The sequence below is a fragment of the Zonotrichia leucophrys genome, chromosome 2, assembly GCF_028769735.1.
Source record: "Zonotrichia leucophrys gambelii isolate GWCS_2022_RI chromosome 2, RI_Zleu_2.0, whole genome shotgun sequence".
NCBI lineage: Eukaryota > Metazoa > Chordata > Aves > Passeriformes > Passerellidae > Zonotrichia > Zonotrichia leucophrys.
Window position 1 is genome coordinate 63,984,313 of NC_088171.1, and position 22,829 is coordinate 64,007,141.

The 22,829-nt window shown below is 41.6% G+C and overlaps 1 protein-coding gene across 2 annotated transcripts in view; it reads left to right on the forward strand.

Annotated features, from left to right (window-relative positions):
- Window positions 1–22,829, forward strand: part of JARID2 (jumonji and AT-rich interaction domain containing 2) — a 210,919-nt gene that overhangs the window by 169,916 nt on the left and 18,174 nt on the right. For both annotated transcript variants that reach the window (XM_064705208.1, XM_064705209.1), the window contains exons 6-8: window positions 5,065–5,294; window positions 12,821–13,838; window positions 17,760–18,262. In XM_064705208.1, coding sequence (XP_064561278.1) covers window positions 5,065–5,294; window positions 12,821–13,838; window positions 17,760–18,262 — 1,751 coding nt within the window. The remainder of the gene's footprint in view (window positions 1–5,064; window positions 5,295–12,820; window positions 13,839–17,759; window positions 18,263–22,829) is intronic.

Below are 22,829 nucleotides of genomic sequence, written 5' to 3' on the forward strand. Positions count from 1 at the left end.
TGAGAGTAATGAATTTGTGCTCAGACGAGACACTTGGTATTGAATTTTTGCAAGCGGTGGCGCGGTGTCTCATACCAATAACGCTTCTCCCGGTGGCCCAATATATTCCTGTGCGTGCAGGGCTTGAGCTGTGTTATTGATGGTGTCAAAAAACAAATTCAGTGTTACCCCGCTGCCATGGCTCTCCTGTTTGACTCCTGCTAGCATGCAGCTATGGAAATTTTCGTGCGGCGTTGTCCACTGAGAAATTGAGTGGTGTTGCATTAGGGCTTGGGAAGTGCAGAAACAGCAATACCACATGTTTTCATATGATGTGGCGCTGGCCTTTTCTTCTGAAGTGCACCTCTGCTCCTGACTCTGAGTAGGCAAAGCACATTGGGGGGCTCCAGAAGACAGCTTCTATCCCTAGAAATGATTTGTGGAAGTCAGAACATACCCAACATTTAAGGAAAACAATTGGCACTATTAAAATACTGTGTTTTATGGAAGTATAAGGTTGTTTTAGTTCCTCTGGGAAGGGAAAAGAATTATTGCCTGGGTCCTTTAACACAGTTTGAGAGCCACATAAATGTTTTCACAGTGACTTAGAACTGAATTAAAGCCAGAGCAAGAATGTTTTTGTACAGTAACGGATACTCTGTGCCAAAAAGTTGATTAATACTACATCTCTTCCCAAACATGATGTATGTAACAACATGAGGCTTGCACTGGAATAGCTGGCTCGGGTTCACAATATTGGCAAGGCTCCCTTTTCTCCTTCTAAAAACAAAACTTCTCCCTTTCACTTCTATCTCCCCTCTGTTTTCTGGATGGTTTTATGAATGTGCAATCATTTGCTTTATGCAGTGCAAGCTCTGCAACATGCAGCACATGTGTATGGTCCAAGCCTTCATCTCCCAGCCACTGGCACACAGCAAAAGGGTTCTGTACTCTGCAGTCCATATTAAACCTCCCCAGTTATCCCAAGTATAAAGCATATCAGGTGCAGGAATAACCTTCAGGAGAGCTTGGGAAACAAAGCTTTGTCCACGGAGTCAATAGCTGACTGAACCCAATCCAGTAATTCTGCTGCCTGCACAGTGAAAGCCTGATTATTGTGCATATTATAAATTAGCTTCTGAATGGCTGGCTGGCTGAATCCTGTGAAGTGTTTGTGTGCAAATTAATTTGTAGGAATACTTCCGAAAATTGCTGAAAACACATTATGTTTATCGCCCACTACAGTGTCAATTCCTGTAGTAAATGCTTAGTTAATCTGTAGTAATTGAGCACATCTGTGGCTTTACTTGACCAAAAATTTTTTTTAGACATTAACTGCACGTAATAGAGGCACAATTTGCACAGTTTACATTGGTTTGTGCAGGGATTCTTTATCACAGTTTCAAATGAGATGCCCCAAAGTCCCAGTATGGGATCCTGGGTGAATATTGGTGCCCAGGGTCTGGTTCCCCCGATGCAGGGAGCACTGTGATGCATCCATGGGGATCATAACTGCCATAAGGTTTTACTCTGCTGCCGTAAATTATATCAGTGGTTTTAAAACCCCCAGTGCTTGTGAGTTTTGAATGTAGTGGTTCAGTTCCTTTGCATTTGATCATCCCTGCTAACCAAAAGACCCACAAGTATTTCACTGTGGGACTCTTATTGTTTCAGTTTAATAATAATAATAGCTTTGGAGGACACAGCATTTTGAGAATAAGCATTCAAATGGATACAAATATAATGATACCCATTTATTCTATCTGGAGTGTCTGAACACTAATAATTTACTTACACTCTTAATTACTTGTTAGTAGTGCTTCTTACCTTTAACTAAAAGCTGTTCTGGAAATACAGAGTAAGGTAGCTGCTGTATATAAAATATACATATATATATAATATATATATAAAATAATCATAATTCAAGACTACACATAATTTCTGCTTCAGGAATGCAAGTTCTACCACTAGTGTAGGTTGGACTTCTTTTTTTGTCTTTCTGTCTTTTAGTGTAATTATTGCTTCAAGGGTGAAACCTTTATTGACTGCTCTTTAGCAAGGAACTAAAGTGAATGGGAACAGAACATTGGATATTGGCATGTCAGACTTGTTTCTAACATGGGAGATTTTCCTGGAACACAGCTCTCAAGGGTTCATAAAGCACAGCATACACCTTTCCTGATTTTCTGTGTGCATCAGAAATATTTAGGAGTTGGCAGATGTGAAGGACAATGCCATTTGCTGCATAAGAAGGCACAAAAGAATTGGTAATAATTTCACTGTTAAAACAAATTTGGTCTCAGTAATATTTATTGCAGAGGTTTTGGGGGTTATTGTTTTCTTTCCTTTGAGAAGTGGGGGTTGCTGGCTTATTATCAGTTACACTTCAACAACAAGTTCTTTTTGAGAGGGATTGGTCTTTTTTTTAATGATACATTTTTTCTCTTAACTGTCATACTCGCTGTTGGGGCCAGAGTTTAATTATGTATTATACTAAATAAATGTATTGTGTAAATAATTTGCTTCAATATTTTTAGTGAGACAGGAGGAAAATCATAGTATCGGGGATTTTTTTCCGCCCCATAATGCTTGGCTTGCAATAGCATTTTGTAATTAATCAAGTTAGCATTTAGGTAGTTGCTCACATGATGTGAATGTTTGTGAAATGTGAATGTTTGTGAATTTTTCAGAACTTACTATTGCAGAAAGGTTTTATAGCTGAATATAAAGTAGCTGGATATAACAGTAATCTAGGTGTTGCAAGAAACAAATACTGATTTTTATAGAAACTGATACCATCTACTGTTTAACTGGAAGACAGTGTGGCAAAAACTGTTTTGCATCTACATCTCCCTTTGTTGTGTTTTCAGACACTAGCTTTTTAAGCTTTTCCTGTGAGACTGAACATTTTTTTCCTCCTATATTTCTCTTCCCCCTTTCAAGGATCTTACAAATTAAGACAAAAGATAATTACTCAGAGGGTAAAACTGGCAGGGTTCCCACGACACTTAAATTTAATGAGCTGTTGCATATAAAATATACCTTGTCTCATGTTTCCCTTTTTTTTTCCCTTTTTTTTTTTGTGAACCTGAGAAGTGCACAGTTTGGTTTTTTGGCTGTGTTTTCTGTTTTAGTAATCTTCGATTTTTAAAGTGGCAACTGATTACAGAAAATGAATCTCTCTAACTTGAATGTTTCTGTAGGAGCAGATCAGTATATACGATTTGTTCCCTTCCAAGGAAGATATCACTCTAAATGATAAAATACATATTAACAAAGCTGCCATTGGTTGTTTGTGCTATGTCTTATTAAAAAGAAATAGTCATGCTTTGTGCATCTGTAGTGCCTTCCATCTGATGGGAGAATTCCTTCCAAAGGAGGATGAATGTATTGTCATGTACTTCCTGAGAGAGGTTGGCAATTATTATCAGTTCCATCACTGGAAATGAGACAGAAAGGGTTACGTGATTTTTGCAGATATCACTGAGAAATCCTGCGCTGGCTGGGGCAGCACCAGTTGCTCCTGAGCTCAGGAGTGACAGAACCATGGAGAAATTTGTGGTGACTCCACTGCTGACGGCTTTTCTCTCATTCTTACTCCGTTTATGCAAGTGGGAAGGAAGAGAGGAGGAAAAGCAATCACAGATTTTTCTTTTTTAAGTAATCAGCTTCAACACTTACAACTGACTGAATATGATAAGGGAACTGAAAATACAATAAGTGACCTGAAAATTAAATTTGTCAACAGTTTGCTGGGGTTCTGGCTGCAGGAAGCTGGATAGCTGCTTGGGAAGGTTTGGAGGTGTAGGGTGGGCTCAAAAGCAGCTTAGCTGCCCCTTTTCTGTCCAGCAGGATTGTGATTTTTATTACTACTCTTACTGCTGCTCCTACTGTTAATACTCTACATTTGTAGAGATAGCTAAGCTTCACAACTTGATAAGGCGTGTGTTGTAGGAATATCACCTTTAGTGACAAAAGAAGGCTTTCATTTTACAAGAAAACAGTAACTTTGTGCATTTAGTTACTATTCCCAAACAGATGGTGTATGCTGTGTGTAATAAATAAAATGTTCACATAGTGGTGCTATTAAGTATTTATGAAGTTTCTTGTTTGCATCCTTTCCTAAACTGTCAAAGAAAGACAGGGGTAGAAATCAAGAGCAAAAGGCAGGAGGGCATTTGCCATTGTGGATGTTGGATCACAAGTCTTGGGGACCTCTGTCAAGTGCTCCACTGAAGAGGGTGCATCACTGACATGAATTCAGCACATTTCTGATTAACAAACAGAGAAATGTTATGTGATTTTTTGTTTGTTTTAGCTTCAGCTTTCCATGTTCCCTGACAACAGAAGAGCAGTGACTCTTCTTAAATAAATTCAGCAGAGAGACAGGAACAAAACTTGTTTGTATACATTCACATAACATTTATTGTACAAAAAAAAAGGTCTCTGTTCCGCACTTTCTTATCCCTTCATTATAAGGTTATGGAGCTCAGCATAGGTCCCAGTGTTCCTTCATGTCACGTGTTCCAAAATGGTTTTAGTATTTTCCTTTCTTTGCAGAAGTACCTTTTTCTATTTGCAGCTTGTCTGCTATAGGCAAACTGCTGTCAGTTTGATTCAGCAGTTCGGGTACTGATGAAAACAAAACATGCTTTTTCATGGAACGTCTCCTTTCTTCTACATTGGTATAAAAATAAGCCTTTTTTCTGTTTAGGTTATGTTTAGAATTCCCTCACTGCAAGAGCAAAAAAATGTAATTAAAACTGTCATAAGTAAAAATCAAACTCATAATTCTAAATCTAGGTCAGTCAAAACAGTAATATACCTTGTATGTTTTAATTTGGATATTGAAGATAATGTGTGCTAACAAGCAGAGGAAATACTGTAGTAAATCTGTTCATCTAAAGAAATATGCAAAATAGTACTATTTCTATATTGATTTAACTTTAGATGTACAAAGGCATTCACTAAATATCCAACACTGAGAGCAGAGAAAATTGCGATTTTTTGAATGAAGTGTTTGGTCTTGCAAACTTTTTCTTTTCTTTTTTCCCCCTTAATAACCTGATTTTTCTCTCTTCTCAGTTTTCAATGGGTCCAGCAAATCATCGAAGGAGAAAGAACCTGCTCAGAAACACAAAAGCAAAGAGGCCACCCCAGGGAAGGAGAGGAACAGCGAACATAAGGCTGAGAGTCGAAAAGACCAGGCTGCTGCTAATCACCACGCTACTACAAACACTGGCTCCTCTACGAAAGGGCTCACGGCTAACAACCACCACACTCTTCACAGATCGGCTCAGGACTTAAGGAAACAGGTAATCAGTTGTTCTCTGCTGTGAACACATGGGAAAAAAAGGCTTTTAAGATTCTAAGCTCCTTTTTTCACTGCTTGGTGTAGATCGAACGTGGTGATCCTTAAAAGAATCCTCTGGAGCAGCAGGGAGTTAATTTTCAGTGATTAAAAAGAAGTAAAAAAGAAAAATTGATACATGGGAAGTCCATATAGAGCATGCTTTACAATCCTTTTTATTATCTGGTATTTTCATATAAAAGAGTAAAGTTTACATTGCTGCTTATGAAACCTTTCTGAGTGGCACTCTGTGCTGACACTGCCAAGGCTGGCAGCACATGGAAGAAGGAGCTGATCTGTGTGGTTTATCTCACTGGTGCTGTGGAGAACCTGACACTCAGGTGTCTTGGTTTGCACACGGGCAGCACAAACCTCAGAGCCTGGGAAAAATGTTTTGTCTGATGCATAAACAAGGTGCTCCAAAATATTCCCTCCTTCACAATGAAGGTACCTGGTGGGAGATGTTTTTAGAGCTCCATGTTACTTGGTTAAAAGTTAGCAAAAAAATTCAGCAAGAGATTTGTTTCAACCCAGCTTGAATTCAGGTGTGGAAGTTTAGCAGACCAGTGTTCCAGTGCTGGTGCCTGTCCTTATCCAGGCTGGGGCTGGGTTAGCAGAGTACCTGCACCAGGGCAGTGCACTACAGAAAGCTTGCTGCACTTCAGCCCTTTTGGGGTTTTTGAGGGGAGGGGGGAGCGAGGGATGTCGATTTGGTTCGTGGTGGGTGGGGTTTTTTTGTTGGTTTTTTTGGAGGGTTTTTGTTCTTAGTTTTCTTGTTGGTTTGGTAGTGGTTTTTGTTTGGTTTGTTCTGGTTTGGTTTTTTTGGTTGGTTGGTTGGTTGTTTTGCAGTGATGAATTCTCAATGGACTGATTGGAGACAGTCTTTACTTGCTGACACCTAAAGATTTTTCTTCTAAGTGGCCTGACCTGGTCTTCAGGGGAGCTGGAATTGCCATCTTGTAGAGGGCTGTCAAGGCCTTTAAATGACACCTCTGAGTCACGGGCTTGGAAATTAAAAATGGCAAAAAGAAAAGCAGTGATGCTCTTGCTGAAGAAATCTTTAATGCTGTGTGGTGGTTTAAGTTCACCTGAAATGCCTCCACCAAATTTGTATTACCTTCTAAATCAGATTTGAGATCCAGGAGGCTATTCACAGTGTGTTTGTACCTCTCTAAAACGTTAATTCTTTATTCCACCATGGCAGTTTGCCCTTATCTAAGCATCAGGGTGAATGTCTGCCTTCTTTTGCATCCTTTTGAATTTCTTTTTTCTGATTACCAGTATCTTATGGTCCTTGCTGTGACATCCTCTGTCATGAGCTCATGGCTTTGAACGAGTTCCCAAAACATAAGAATGCAGTTCTTAATTCTTTTAACCTACTGGAACACTGGTGTGAAATGCTTTAAAATTGTATCATCAGAGATTGGTTGGCTAAAACTTTTGTGAAAGTCAACTGCTGTCTCTTCTGAAGGTAGTTCTGAAAGGAAAAAGACAAGTGTAGAACAGTTTTGTCCACAATCCAAGTGGTTTTGCTTCATAGAGTATTAAATGTTTTTGATTGTGTGACACACAATGGAGAAAAATATAAAGCAATGCTGTACAAGCAGCTGTCACACCACACGGACACATCAGCAAGGGTGGTCCCCAGGCTTCAGAAAATAAGGAGAGGTTTAAGTCAAGATGATGTGGGTTTTCTTTTTTTTTCTTCCTAAGAAATGATTAAAGACCTAAATTTTCTTCTGCAACCCACAGTAGCATAAGTACTTTCTTACAAATTTTGATGAAAATATGACTCTAGCTAATTAAAGGTGGGTTATATGTTTTGCCTGACAGAAAGCCTTAGTTTTGTACACAACTTACCAGTTATGGGACATTGCTAAATTTCTCTCTCTTGTCCTGAGTCTTTGACCTTTTTCAGTATTTTTCAAAAGGAGGTTTTTCTCCCAGGGTGCCAGCCACATGTTCTTCCTTCTTCCACTATATTTTTGCTCCTTGATCACTGCATTTGCATAGCTTATTTTTGTGTGTTTTTATTTTGTTAAGTCTTACAGAAAATAAAGGCAGAATACTGGAAATTGCCAGGGATGTTCTTTTTTCCTCATTTTCTGTTTTGATTTTGTCTTCTGGTGTCCCCTTGCACTTGTCACAGGTTCCTTATCTCGTTTGCTTTCTCCTTTGCCATCTTTCAAAGTCTTCCTACTTTAAAGGGTTGTGAGCAAAGGAAATGTAGTTCAATGGGGCCCTCTCTTGGCCTAATATGGTAATTTACCTCTGCACAACTCATAAGCACAGAACTGTTTTTATGAATGAATTCAAATCAGTTGCATAACTTGGATTTGTTTGGTACCAAAAGTGTTCTCAGTGTTGCTAATGTTGTTCTTATCACTGTGGTTCCCATCTAGCAGGTTGTTTTTTTTTTTTGTGTATGGTTTTGGAGGCTGAATCCTAGGTGCTGTGCAGAGGTGTGTACATAGACCAGTTCAAATATAACAAACCAATTGCTGCAAGACAGTAGACAGTGCTGGTCCTGGTTGTTTTTTTTTTGTTTTGTTTTGTTTTTTTTTTTTTTAATAAAGATAATAAAAATTTGAAATCTTATCATACCATGTTTTACTCCAGGGCAAGTGTTCAGTGAAGAAGAGAAAAGAGTGGTCTGAAGATGTCAGCAAAACTAGGAACATAGCTGAAAAGCAAAGATGAGATTATTCATATCCTTAGTTTCACCTTTTGGCTCAAGACTTTGCATCATGTACAGCTAATATCAGTCACTTTATTCCTACTAGGGGACACACCTAGTTGATGAATGAAAGGCTGTGGATGTTGTCCCCTGGACTTCAGTAAAGCCTTTGACACCACCTCCCACACATTTTGCTGGAGAAGCAAGCTGTACAAGTTTGGATGGGTGCACTCTTAGCTAGGTTAAAAACTCTGTGGATGGCTGGGCCCAGAGAGTGCTGGTGAATGGAGTTGGATGCAGTTGTCAGCTGGACACCCGTGGTGCTCCCCAGGGCTCAGTGTTGGGGCCAGCCCTGTTTAACACCTTCATCCATGACCTGGGCAAGGGGACTGAGGACACCCTCAGTCACTTCACACACGACACCAGCTGGAGCAGGAGCATTTACCTGCTGAGGGTAGAAAGGCTCTGCAGAGGGATCTGGAGAGGCAGGAGAGCTGCCCAGCAGAAAAGAACCTGGGGGCACTGTTTGACACCTGGCTGAACAACAGCCAGCAGTGCCCAGGTGGCCAAAGGGCCAACAACAGCATGCTGGCCTGTAGCAGCCAGGATGACACCTGTGTGTGTACAGAGTGGCCAGCAGGAGCAGGGCAGTGATTGCCCCCTGTACTTGGCACAGTGAGGCCACACCTCGAGTGCTGTGCTCAGTTTTGGGCCCCTCACCACAACGAAGACATTGAGGAGCTGGAGTGTGTCCAGAGAGTGGAAATGGAGCTGGGGAAGGGTCTGGAGCACAAGCCTGTTGAGGAGCAGCTGAAGGTGCTGTTGAGCCTGGAGAAAACGGGGTTCAGGGGTGACCTTATCGTGTTCTACAACTGCCTGAAAGGAGAGTGTAGCAAGGTTGGGGTCAACTCCTTCCTCTTGATGACAAGAGATAGGACCAGAGAAAATGGCCTCAAGTTGCACCAGGGTAGGTTTACACTGGGTATTAGGATAAATTTCTTTGCAGAAAATGGGGGGCCAGGTATTACAATGGCCTGCCCAGAGAAGTGATTGAGTCACCATCCCTGGAGGTATTTAAAGAGTCCTGTTGATGTGGCACTTACAGACATGATTTAGTGGTGGATTTGGCAATGCTGGGTTAATGGTTGGACTCCATGATAACTTTGAATAAAAATTCAAAATATTGTGCTTACCATCTAAGATTGGAGGTTCTCTCTTAAAGCTGATGGTGCTCATGACATGTTTTGCTTTGAATAGAAGCTGTAAGGGTATTTGCCGTTTTCCATCAGCACTTTGTTCTGTTCTCAGCCCCTGTGTCACAAGCCCTTGCTGCAGGAGTGCCCCAGGTGGCCCTTCAGACTTCTGGTCACAACTTCCTCAGAAAAAATCATCAGCAGGCTGGAATGACAAGGTGCCTCCATGCAGCCTGACTGCTCACACTGAGATTTTGTCTTGATTATACCTGACAGCACAGTAATACAGCTGTAGCCTCCTGAAACCTTCTGAAAGCCTCCTGTAGAGGAGGCTCCACAATGTCCATTGACAGCTTCTTCCAATGTTTTTCTTTTCTACTAATGAGCAAGTTTTCCTAGTTGTGCCTCAGATCATTTTAGACATTTAATGAGATTTTTTTTCTTCCTGCTTTTCCCAGTGAACATAGAGCATTTACTGTCTCTTTTCAGAGAAGCTCCTTCTGCATCAGAAGACTGTTACAGAGTTGTCCCATAGTGATCTCTTTCTGAGTAAGACCAACTCCTTTGGCTTTTCAGCAACAATCTTATTTTCCAAATTCCTGAACACTTTGTGTTCTCTTAGACTTGCTTCTCTATCTAAATCTTTCTCACAGTATGGCCCCAGTGCTGGGTCCAGCTCTCCTCAGGAAAAGCCTCCTACCCTTTGCTTTCAACATCCTTAATAGTAGGTCTCAGAAAGTGATTTATGTGCTTTGTATTGCCATTGCATTTTGCAGCTCACTGCAGTCCCCAAGTGTTATTCTTCCCCTACATGTATATGATTTGTGCCTCCTAAATATAGCACTTCCTCTTACTGTAGAAATGTTCTGAAATAGGTTCTTCAAGATTTTGATCTTGTCCTGTGAGTGATTACAGCCTCTTCCTTCCAGGTGTGTTTCACTATTTTACAATAATGAAAATACTTGCTAGAACCAAGGGAAAGCCAAGTCCCTGCAGAAAGATACGTGAAGTGCCCTCCTAGGACAACAGTAAACTATAGCAATGAAAACTTTTCTTGAGGATGACTTTATTCAGTCCCTCATGTTGCCATTTTAGAGTAATTATGTCTGGAATGTGTCTGACGAGTTTGATGGAATGTTCCAGGGCATAGTGACTGAAATCCTGCTGCAGCAGAGATGCTTCTTTACCTGCTCAGCCAGCTGTCTGTTGGAAGATGATTAAATTTGATAGATTTGCTATTTGACAAAAACCTGGATAGATTTTGTTGGTTTATTTTTAACATTATTTTGTAATCATTTGTGTGTTTGCAAATTAACTGTTTGATGATTTTTCCAAAATTATTTTAGGATTGGAAATTAGGTAGACTCTCTGTCTACCCCAGCTTATGTCCAGGAGCCATGCCCTAAGTCATTCATGTACCTTCCACCTTACTGGGGTTGCTATCCTAGCCTTTTTGCTGAAATGGATTATGTTCTGTACCTGATAAATATTCAGTCAGTGGCACTTCTGGTGAAGGTTAATGCAAAAGAAGCAGGAACACTTTAGTCAGGCTATTTGTTTTCCTTCCTTGTGTGGTGCTTTATCTCTTCCATTGTTTGTTATCTTGTATTTTTAAGGCATTTATATATTGTTTTCTGTTTTAGTTTCTTGCTAACTGAAGTTTCTTTAGCTCCTTGGCCTTTTTGATTTTAATATGTGTTTGTTCTTTTTCTGTATAGTTGCCCTTAGTCCTGTAATTGTGTTACCACTTTCTACTGTGATCATTTTCTAATTTTCCTGTTGTTAGAGGACTTTGTGAACAGCCATAATGGCCTGTGCTTTTTACCTTTCGTCTAAGTGGAAATTGCTTTGGTTTGGATTTTTTCAGGTGATTTTCTTTTTCTTTTCTTTTGTTTTGCTTCTGGGGGCTTTTTGTTCCTTTTTTTTCATTTTTTTTAAAGTCTGTTGTCCTTTCTCTACTGTTGTCACATTTTAGAAATGAAAACCCATTTCATGATCACTGTCACCCAGATTACCTTCCAGTTCTCAATCAATTCTTCTTTATTAGTCTAGGTAAAATCTTTAATCATTGTTCCTAGCTATTTATAAATCCAGGGATGTTGAATGCTTGTTGTGACTGCTGCAGGCAAGAGGCAGTGTCTCAGCAGCTCTCTACCCATGTCTGTTCTGCAGCATGAAGAAGTGCTGTAAAAGTTCAGTCTGGGCCTGCATTTCAAATACAGAGTACTGCTTAAATTTGAAGGGAAATGGGTAAATGCATTTCTGTTTGCAAGTGTTTGCTTTCCAGATGATACCTCATACATCTTTGAAAAGCTCAAGGTAAAACCTCATGTCATCAGTTAACTGGATTTTCCTTAAGTGTTCCTGCCTCTCAAGCGCAGAAAGGACAAGAATATGGATGGCTTTTAAAAGATCATTACTCCTGCTCCAGTTTCTGCAGTACAAAGGAGGAAATGTGCATGAACACACTCACAGACACACACATGTATGTGTGTGTATGCAGAATCTTCAGGTTCCAGTTCCCCTTCTACAACTCACTGCATGCAAGACCATAGCACAGTATTTTCAGCCTCTATTTAATCTCTATTAGATAGTATCATTATTATATAAGTGACTATATATGCAGTTCTTGCATTTATTTTAGAGAAGCTGCCATGCTTACAGATTTGGTAAGGATTTCAGAATTCCCCAGGAGAAGGTATTACAACTCTGCAGGAAGTGGTTTTACTCACCTGAGTGCTGATAAGGGGTGATTGGACCGTATGCTTTTACTTTGAACACTTTTATCAATGCTTCTGACTTTTAGGTGTGTTTTTCTGTGCTCACAGTCATTTAAGGAGGCAAGGAGTCAATGTTTAAAGTTGTGTAAATGCTGAAATTTGAGTTTTGTACTTGAACTTCCTTTTTAGTAGCGGGGTTTAGCTTTGGCAGTGCTGAGCAATCTCAATTCATTTTGTAGATGGGGATTGGTTTTGGTCCTTAACACATCTTGTAGTTAAAATACAAATTCTAGTCTCACAACTCGATTTAAATGTCTAACAGAAAGCAGCAGAGTCCAGCAATTCTAATTCCATTGATACAATATGATCTAATAGAATGTGTGTCAGCAACATTGCCCAGATACCAAACTTGAAAAAAAATATACATTGTACTACTGTATACATTTTTTTTATTTCAAATTATCAACTTCATCAACAACATGCTGCCCAAGATTTAATATGTATGACAGACTGGATCCTTCATGGCCATGCTGATCTGTTGGGTGCATAATGTGTTCCACATATCTTTTTATATGAATGCATGGATAGAAGGTAAATTGATTTGAATATCGATGTGTTTTTTGCAAAAGTGCAGATGCCAGTTAGAGTAGATAATATATGCTGCCTATTTTGTCTGCTGAGATGTAGTGAAATGTGTATCCATGTAAAGTTGGATGGGAGAGAGATAAAGTGTCGTGCAAACCATTATGTGAAGATTGTGTGATGGGGCCGGGAGTCAGGACTGCAGAATATGGTTGTCCAGCAAATGGGAGACTGGGACCGAGTGGTCACATTATTAATTTACTTTTCTGTTTTGTGTTTCCTTCCTTCTGCTCCTCCTACAACACTTGTGGCAATTCAGGTTTCTAAAGTCAACGGGGTCACTCGAATGTCATCTCCGAGTGCAAATGCAGCCAGTGCCAAAAAGATGAGAGAAGTCAGACCTTCACCGTCCAAAACTGTGAAGTACACTGCAACAGTGACAAAGGGAACTGTCACATACACCAAAGCCAAGAAAGAACTGGTCAAGGAAACCAAACTAAATCACCACAAACCCAGTTCACCTGTCAACCACACAATCTCAGGGAAAATAGAAAGTAGCAATGCAAAAACCCGCAAACAGGTGCTATCCCTTGGAGCATCCAAGTCTAACAATACCGCTGTTAATGGTGTAAAAGTCAATGGCAAGTTGAACCAAAAGACATGCACTAAGGAGGTGGGGAGACAGTTGAGGGAGGGGCTGCGCAACTCGAAGAGGAGGCTGGAAGAGACGAATCACATGGACAAAATACAGTCGCCCACCAAGAGAATGAAAGGGGCCGTCAACTTGGCAGAAGCTGCCAGCAAAAAGGCAGCAGTAGAAAAGCCTTTGCTCAATGGACACCTTAGAAAGGAAGTGCCAGAGAAGAGTTTGGAAAGAAATAGGCCGAAAAGAGCCACTGCTGGAAAGAGTACGCCAGGGAAACAAGCACATGGCAAAACTGAAAATGCCTCCTGTGAAAATCGTTCTACCTCTCAAGCGGAGTCCTTGCACAAGCCACAAGACTCAATGGGAAAGCACGAAAAGGGCAGTAGTAAGTCTGGGTGGGGGATGCTGGGGGAGATTCCCATCCTTAGGCCCTCCACCAAGGAATTTCATGACCCACTGATATACATTGAGTCAGTCCGAGCTCAGGTAGAGAAGTATGGGATGTGCAGGGTGATTCCTCCTCCAGACTGGAGACCTGAGTGCAAGCTAAACGATGAAATGCGGTTTGTGACACAGATTCAGCACATACACAAGCTAGGCAGGCGCTGGGGACCCAACGTGCAGCGGCTGGCCTGTATCAAGAAGCACCTCAAATCTCAGGGCATTACCATGGATGAACTCCCACTCATAGGTAAGGGCTGTGATTCCTTGGCCTTTTGCTGCTGCTTCTAAGTGTCTGTATAGATTTTATGCTCTGTTTGCCTTTATGCTTAACCATGCCCCTGCTCAGGTAACACCGCAGAGCTCTGAATCTCTCTCTTTTTCCACTGGCCAGGCACAGTGCAGGTAGGTTGTCAGAGAGCTTCCAGGGTAACTTTATATCGCCATTTGCCTCCCTGTTTGACCCAGGGAGGAAAAAGAAATCGCTCCATGGGACCTTGATCTGCAGATTTCAGAATCTTCTTCTTTCCCTGCTGTTTATTTATGTGGTTGTATGACTATGTATATTGATAGCCCTGTTTTAAAGGTTGTTTCAGAATATCTTTTGAACATTTCCAAAGATGTTTTCCTAACAGGTTGCAATGCTGCCAGGCTTTAATGCATTTTTCTCCCCGCCTCTTCCTTTAAAAACATTTAACCAAAGGGGAAAGAAAATATCTCAGAACTGACTTGTGTTTGGGTACTCAGACACTTAAAATCACAAATTCGCAGTGACCTGCTGACATTTAACAACCATTAAGTGTCAAGAATAGGCAGTAAAATGTAGTTGATTGCAAAATGGAGGTTTCATTATTTCTCCCAGCAGGTGTCTGCCAGGGCTAATGCCTGAGTGAGAATCACTTATTTAACAGAATTCTTGGTTTATGGTCTGCTGTCAGATATGACACGTGACAAAAATGTGACAATAGTTTGTAAAAACATGACAACAGCAGCATACAAATGAACTATTGGATGAGCTACTTCCATCTCTACTGCCTTTGCAGACACCACATAGTAAGAAACCCGTGTTTTTATTTTTTCAAAGTTCTTCCCTTTGTTTTTGAGGTGTTTTGAGTCACAAGCTCCCCCAACCTGCATGCTGCAACTCAAGGCTAGAGTTTTGCCTTTGAGGCATGATCCGACCCGAAAGAGGCAGCTTTCGGCTGGTTGGATTAAAGGAGACGCTTTTCTGTTTAAACGATTCACAACACTTCCTTCCCCCGCCTCCTCCTTCTTAAACTTTGTTTTATATCACATATGGTAAGTGAGGGAAAATGCATAAAAGCACACAAAATGATTGCAGACTTTATGGTAAACTGATGCAGGGCACAGCCGAGAAATAACAAAATTTCAAGAAGGAGGAACGATAGCATAGCACTATATTGCAATAGCCGTGCAAAAACGTTCAAGGAAATCTGAAAATTAAAATCACTCAAGCATCAATAAATGAACATTTTGTATGCCTAATGTATGCAATGGTTGTATGCTAATGGAAAAAAATAATGAATTGCATTTACATTGGCAAGAGAGAGAAGAAAATGTGCAAGACAGCTCGATTAACGCTCCTGGAACAATGTTAACTTTTTAATGAAATACCTTAACTTGGCATTAAGATGGCATTACTGTTAATTATTTGTATTATTTAAGCACCTAAGAGCCTAATGAGTAGTCAAGGATTCTATTCTGCTGGGTGCCATATAACCAGAGCAAACAGTGGTCTCTTACAAATTTGCATCCTATGTATCCTTTCTGTGGTTAATTTCCTACGTATCCTGTTTTTAAAATCAAAAACAAAATGGAGAAAAGAAGCTGGAGATCATCAGTGCACAAAGAGGAAGAATTTGTTGGTTCTGTCAGGAAACATATAAAATAATCTGTCGTTATAAATGCACAATTATTTAAGTAGACATGCATACATAGCCCTTTTCTCCAGGCCAAATCACTTTTCCATTGAAGTAAAGTGGGACTTTTGCCAATGGCTTGTGTAGTGCCAGCTTTTGGTATTAAATGCATATCTGAAGATTTAAAATTTTCTTTTTTAAAATGAGCTTGCTCACTAAACAATTTAAAAGTATTCCTAGCTTAGGAAAATTAAGGCAATTAAAAAAAAAAAGTTAAAACACTGCTACTGCATAATGTGCCAGATCTCCTATTTAAGTCATTTTGCTATAGGTGCTTTTAAAGAACTCCTTTTTTTGTTGTTGTTGGGTCCCCCCCGCTTTTTTTTTAATATCTTTCAAGGAAAGTTTAAGCAACAAGCTTAGGTCGATCCTGGAAAACATCAGTCTGAGATATAAATGCTTCCAAAAGTTATGACTGTGTGAAATGGAATTATAATTGAGAGCATTTTGCAAACCTTAGCTGTAGGCTCTGGTTGAATGAAGTGCTACTCGAGCTCTAATACTGCAGAGTGATTATGAGTGATCATTCCATGATGCAGGAGAAAATGGAATTTTCAACAGTGCTGAAACTAGGACCTTCAAACTGCGTGTGTGCTGGAGAAAACATATAATGGTAAATTTGGGCCACACTTCTTTCCAAGTTTGGGAGTATGTTACCCAACTTTATGTAGATTGCTGAATCTGTTGGCGTGGAAAGCCATCTCTTGAGTTTCACCTTCAGCTTACTTGTGGCTTGCATGTAGAAACCGCTAACCAAAAAAGTAACTGAATCCATCTTGAAAGTTGCATTTATATTATATTATGTATGGAAGATTAAAGAGGAAAGAAAGAAAACTTTCCAAACTCATTTTGTTTTTTCTCCCCGCGGTATTTACTTTTTCTCAGCTTCAAGACCTTTTTATAACCTCCCCCACCCTATTCCCAAATGTACTAAATAGGATAAATTTGCTACCTCGTGGTTCTGCCTCCACCCTTAGATTCTACTCAAAGCCTTATGCTTGGTTTTGTCTGCAGCCAGACACCTTTGCCTAGTCCTGTGTGGGCAGTATAAATACAGCACAGGGTAGTTTGAAAAAAGCAATATGGCAAGATGACTTAAGATGATGTAACTGTGCATCCTACTGTAAATATTTACAATAATGTTGCTTCTTGCCCTTCTCTGTTGCAGTAGCATTTCTGAGTGCTCTGAAATGGCTGTGGCATGATGATTCTTTACTTTTCTCGAAGGCAAAGGGGAGACAGTGTGGCGGCAGAGATGTTGACGCTGGTTTTGTATTAATTCTCTTTTTCCCTTGAACAGCACCCTGTTGAATTGTAGGTGGTCTTCAGGCTGTTTCTTCACTCTTTCCAGTGATGATTTATTTCTGTGCTTTCAGAGTATTTATGATGTTTCTTTTATTGTTCCTCATCCATTTGGCTGCTTTTTATGCTGCAGTTTGTGTAATTTTTTTTTTTTTTTTTGACTGGAGTGTGAAATGTGCTAGTCATCTTAAAACATACAAAACAGAATGGAGCATAAAATATGGATGGCCTCAGACTGGAAGAATAATGTGTCTGGAACTTTTTATGCGGTTGCAGGCTCCAACCCCAAACAACCCTTGCCTCCCTTTGTTTTTTATATGTAATTTATTACCTGTAGTGAAATTAATAATGTGCTCCTTTTAAATACTAACTTCATTCAAGGTGTTGTGCAGATATTAGATAATTGTTATTTCACCTGCAGAAAGGATAGGTGTTTGTCTTTCTGATGGCCAGTACTCCAGCTTGACACTGGTTTTGTTTATTCCTGGTATGACCCAGACGTGGGACTGGTGGTGACTGAGGGTGTGTGGGCTTTTACAGAGATGGGCAACCCTCATCTGCCCAGCCACTGGTAATGACCAGAGCACAGATGCATGTTGAGGAGATAGCTTGGGGTGCTCTGAGAAAAGAAGGGCATGAAACTCAAGGAGGAGAGCAAACAGAATCACAGGGAAGGCTGCTGCAAGTAGCAGAATACAGCCTGTGAGTGAATTAAGCTGACAAAACAGTGCTGTGTGCCTCTCTTTAGCAGGAGGCATATAAGAGAGGGACAGTCCTGCTCTGGTGCCCAGGTGCCTGGAGCTGTCACATCCGTCATGTGCCCAGCCTGGTAGCACATTTGGCATGAACTGCCCACAGCTAATCTAATCCTAATCTCCTCCTGTGTTTCCCTTTCCCTTCCTGTGCTGCCTGGCACGTGTGCACCCCAGGAGGCTGCGAGCTCGACCTGGCCTGCTTCGTCCAGCTGATCAACGAGATGGGGGGGATGCAGCAAGTGACTGACCTCAAGAAATGGAACAAGCTGGCAGACATGCTGCGCATCCCCAAAACTGCACAGGACAGGCTGGCCAAGCTACAAGAAGCCTACTGCCAGTACTTGCTCTCCTATGACTCCCTCTCCCCTGAGGAGCACAAGAAACTGGAGAAGGAGGTCTTGCTGGAAAAGGAAATCCTGGAGAAGAGGAAAGGACCTTTGGAGGGACATTCAGAGAATGCCTACAAGTTCCATTCCTTGCCCCGGTTTGAGCCCAAAAATGGACTCATCAATGGCGTGGTTCACAAAAATGGCTTCCGCAACAAGTTGAAAGAGGTCGATGTCCCGCTGAAGACGGGCAGGCGGCGGCTCTTTGCTCAGGAAAAGGAGACCACGAAGGAGGACGAGGAGGAGGAGGAGGAGGGAGTGCTTAGCGACTTACACAAGTGTATATACAAGGTAACGAGGCTGGCCTGTTCTGTGGAGCCGGTGGTGCTGTTGTGTGGGTGGTGTCTGGGTGCAGGCCCAGCTGCCTGAGGGGAGCTGTGGTGGGTTGCAATGGCATCCCTGAGGCAGCAGGTATCATGGTTCTCATGGCCAGACAGTCTGGTGGCTTTATCCTGATGTGCCTGGCTCTTGCAGGATGTCTGGAAAAGCTGGGAGGCATTATTGTCATAACAAGATGCACTGGGCTCTGCCCCTCTTCATCTCCTTGTGAGAGGCTCCCTGAATACCTCTGCCCAATTATCCTTGCAGACACAGATTTTATTTTCATTTTCTAGTGACATTTAAAGTAATGTTCTGCTTTCTCATTCCTGCTTCTTGCAAATCTCTTGTTGAGTGAAGTAGTGCTGCACATCAAAACGAACATCACTGGAAATACTACTACATTTAGAAAGGGCAAATTGAAATGCAAACAATATTTTCATCCACAATGCCAGACTTTGCTCAGCAGTAACAGTCACATGGCTGCTCAGTCCTCCACATACCAAGTACATCCATTTGCAAAGGAATGCTGACTCTCGCACTGTATTTTATTTGGCAGTCTCCTGCTCTGGAGCAGGACTTGGCGCTGCAACTCACAGTGCAATTTGGAGTTGAGCTGAATGGTGTAGCTGCGCTCTGAGAGAAATATAGCATTGAGTGTCTGTGGCCAGTAAAAGAATATGCTGTTCTTCCCCTTCCAATCTCACTTCCATCACCAGGAAATGAAGCCAGATAGCCCAAAATGACTTATTGTTAAGCTATTTAGGGACTGCATGAGCTCAGCACTTGGGCTTTAAAAGCCTGCTTCAGTTTTCTTTTGCAGTCTGTTATGATTTGTCAGCCCAAAAATTCTTTTTACTGGGGACTCTGGCCTCAATCCCACCTTTGAAAAGCAATCTCTTTGCCATGCTGCCTTTGGAGAGAAGCTTATCTAATGACTTTGTGAATAGTGAAGTGGCATTTCTGTCCTTAATATCCTGTCCTTAATGATGGTTAAATGAAAAACTTGATAAACCTTACCCTGACTGCTGCATGAACAACCTCAAACTTAGTGGGGGAATGCCTTTTTTTTTCTTTTCCAGTGCAAGTCCCATTCAAAGTTCAGCAGATACAAAGCCACTCGAAAAGCAAGTTTGGGATTTGTGAGAAGTATCCCAATTGGATTTAGGAAGTAAAAAAAAAAAAAAGCAAGCAAGCAAAGTGTAGCTGGTATAACTAGTCTGAGTCTGCTGAGGACCAGGCCTTTACCCCAAAAGGCAGAGAGCTCCCAGAATTTCTGCTTGGTGACCAAACAATGCTCTGGCAGTAGGGGCAGCATCAGAGCCTGTCTGAGTCTGACAATACCAGGTAGAAATACTTCTGTCCTGAGCATGGAGGCTGTTAGAGAGGAGCATCACTGAGCCCATGGGCCAGGGCTCTCCCCACCCACCAAAACAGCTGCAGCACATGGAGCCGCTCAGGGAATGCCCTGGGTTGTCCACTGTGGTACCAGCAGCTTCCCAGACACTGGGAAGTGTCTGTTTTGGTCCCATCCCACATTCTCTGTAGTGCAGAGACTGGGAGCTGCTGTCACAGGTGATGGACTGAGGGGAAGGCAGGGGGAAGCAAATCTCTGGGGTGATTTCTGGAGAGATCCCTGCTGTGAAGCAGCCTGTGAGACACTCTGAGTGCAGGGAGAGGAGTGAAGCTTCATTTCCACAGCACTCAGGGTAAAGCCCTGTAGGAGGACTGATGCATTAATACTGGTTATGTCACTTAGAGAAAGCCTCAAGACACAGAAATTATGCATTAAGCTTGATGCACCAGGGTAGCCCACAAGATGTAAAATTGCTGTAGTTCATCACTAGGCTTTAAAAGACTGAGGGAATGTGGTGCTGGCATCAGTTGTAAGCAGAGAGTGCATCATGGCATTTAATGGAACAAGCCTTTTAAACCTGTTTGTGTGGATGGGGGAGTGTTCTTAGCCTAATAACATCTTCCTGAGAAAATTTTAATTTCATTAACAGAACCTGTCCTCATATTAGTTTCCAGTTTCCACATATGATGGGATTGTAATGGTTCCTTTTTAAAGCACATTGCTAATTCTAATTAAAAATGAAAAACATACATAAAACAAAACAAAAATAAACCACAATAAACCCATGTATGTGAAAAATGCCCAGGTCAATATCTTGAGGGCTGGAGGGAGCACATCATAATCATATGGCTCTAGTCCAGTTTAGGCCATAAAGTCTGTTTTTCAGACTATGAAGAGGCCATGCATTTAGGATTTCTCACAGCAATTTCTGCAGTCAGCACGTGCTTGAGCTGTTTTTAGCAAGAGACATGCAGTCTTCCAGGAGCAGTTACCACCATATCACATGTCAAGGTTAGACTCAATCTCCTTTGTGTTAGGCTGACTTTCTGCCAGGACTCCCAAATTATTTTCAGTGTCTCTCCTTCCCAGGCTGTGAGGCTTGCTGTGCTTTTAGGTGTGTGCTGCAGGCTGCTGTGCTTGCTTGCTTTACTTCCAAATAACTGGTTTTTCTACCTGATGATTAAAATGTTGTCATTTGTAAGTGTGTGAAGTAAACTGCTGACATCAAAGCAGCGTCTGATGCAAGATTTTCACACTTCTTTCCCCTGTTTTAGCTCTGAAAATATTTTAAAAATCTTTACTGGTGCTGAGTGAAAGCAGCATTTGTTTCCATACAGAACAAACGGAAGGCATATTAGCAGACTCATTATAGAGGGATGCACAGAAGAAATCACAATGCAGGTTTTGCCAGCCCTCCCATAAACAATCATGGAAATCCTGTGCTGAGCTCTCTTCACCCAGAGACTTGGCATTTTCATACTCCACTTAATAGGAGCCCCTCCTTTCCACCTGTGGCTATTATGAAATCTCTGGTTTCAGCTCATATTTATGTTTGCTTTAATGTCTTTACCATTCATAGCTTTGCAGTGTCCTTCTCTCTGCCTTCCCTCCAGGCTTGGTGGTGGTGGTGATGCTCCCCCTGCGTGGGCTCTCGTGGCCCCTGCATCAGACCTGAGAAGAATCAGGGGAGGAAATAGGAATTTCTTTTCTTAAGCCTTCCTCTCTTCTTGTCATAGAAACAGAGACTTTACTTTGTAGCTTGAAGCTCCTAAGGCAGTTGTTGAACTGCTGAGATACTTTTCAGGGTGTTTGAAAGGTTATTTTGCTCCCCTGCAATTCATTTTGTGTTCTGGTTAGAATGCTCCATTAAAACATATAAAATTATTTTCTGTGTTATCAGAAAATGTTACAAGATTCCTCAGATTTAAGAAAAAATTCAAACAGCACAAACAGACAACCCTCAGCCTTTAATTTGTTTTACAGCTTTTAGGAGACTATAAAGATACCAAATTATTGGCAGAGGAAGAAATGGGAATATGCAATTTTAAAGGGTTAAAGTGTTCCACTTTTCCACTTTCTTTTTTCTTGCTCCCTTTATACTTCTATTTTCTTTCTTGTCTTGTCTATCTGAGAAATGGAAAGACATGGCGAATCTTGGAAGATGAGGCGTTATTTTGTTTTTCTGCATAAGACGAGAGGAGGAGGCAGGGCCCGGGAGGAGGCAGCTGCTGCAGGGCTGGTTTGCTGCCGAGCCTTGGTGCGGGCCCTGCCTTTACGAGAGGTTTTGTTGTAAAAGGCTGCCACAATAAACCCTTCACAAGGGCATTAAAAGATGAAGGAAATTGCTTATTGGATCACAGAGAATCCAGCTCTGAAGTTTATGGGAAGCAGAGTGCCCCAGGCCCTGGGCATTTCACAAACTTTTCTTTTGCTAAAGCTAATTATGCAGCATTCAATTTAAAAAGTGACAACGTTACAGCCATATGAGCAGAGTGATAGACTTGGCCTGTGGGGGAAAGCTGCTTTTATAGTTCTTTCTAGTTTACTCTTGGATATAGTTATTAAATAAATTAAACACAAGAAAAGGCTGAAGTGGTTTGGCGGATCTGTTTCATAATTGAAAAACTAGCTAGAAAAGTAACAGTCCAAACAATAAAACCCAGTTATGCAGAGTTTTTAAGCCTGTGCTTGCTCAGATGAGCAGTCAGGGGGCACAGTGGGAAGGAGCAGTGGATGTGGCGAGGGGGCACGGACACTTTGCACTCCTGTTTGCAGAGGGTGCTGTCTCTGCCCGCAGCAGTGCCCTCAGCCCCCGTGTGGTGCCTGCCAGCTCTCCTGGCATGCAGCTTCCCAGCGTCCTCCTCCTGCCCGGGAGCACAGGAGGCAACAGAGGTGTTCCTGTCTGGGCACACCATGGGATGTGTGGTGTGCCTTTGGGATGTCAGGGCTGAAAGGAGCAAGGGGGTTCCCGTGCTCTTGCCTCCAAAGCCATTGGACGGTGCTTCCCAGGGCTTCTGGAGGTGTAGGTGTGCAGGAAAGCAGGTGCCTGGAAACTTGGGGCTAGCTCAAGCAGAAAACCAAGGCAGAGCCTCTTCTTGTACAGCTCCTGCAGCAGTGCCAAGAATGAAAGCACTTATTCAGCAATTTTACTGTGTTTTCCTTTCTCTAACTTTGTAATAACAG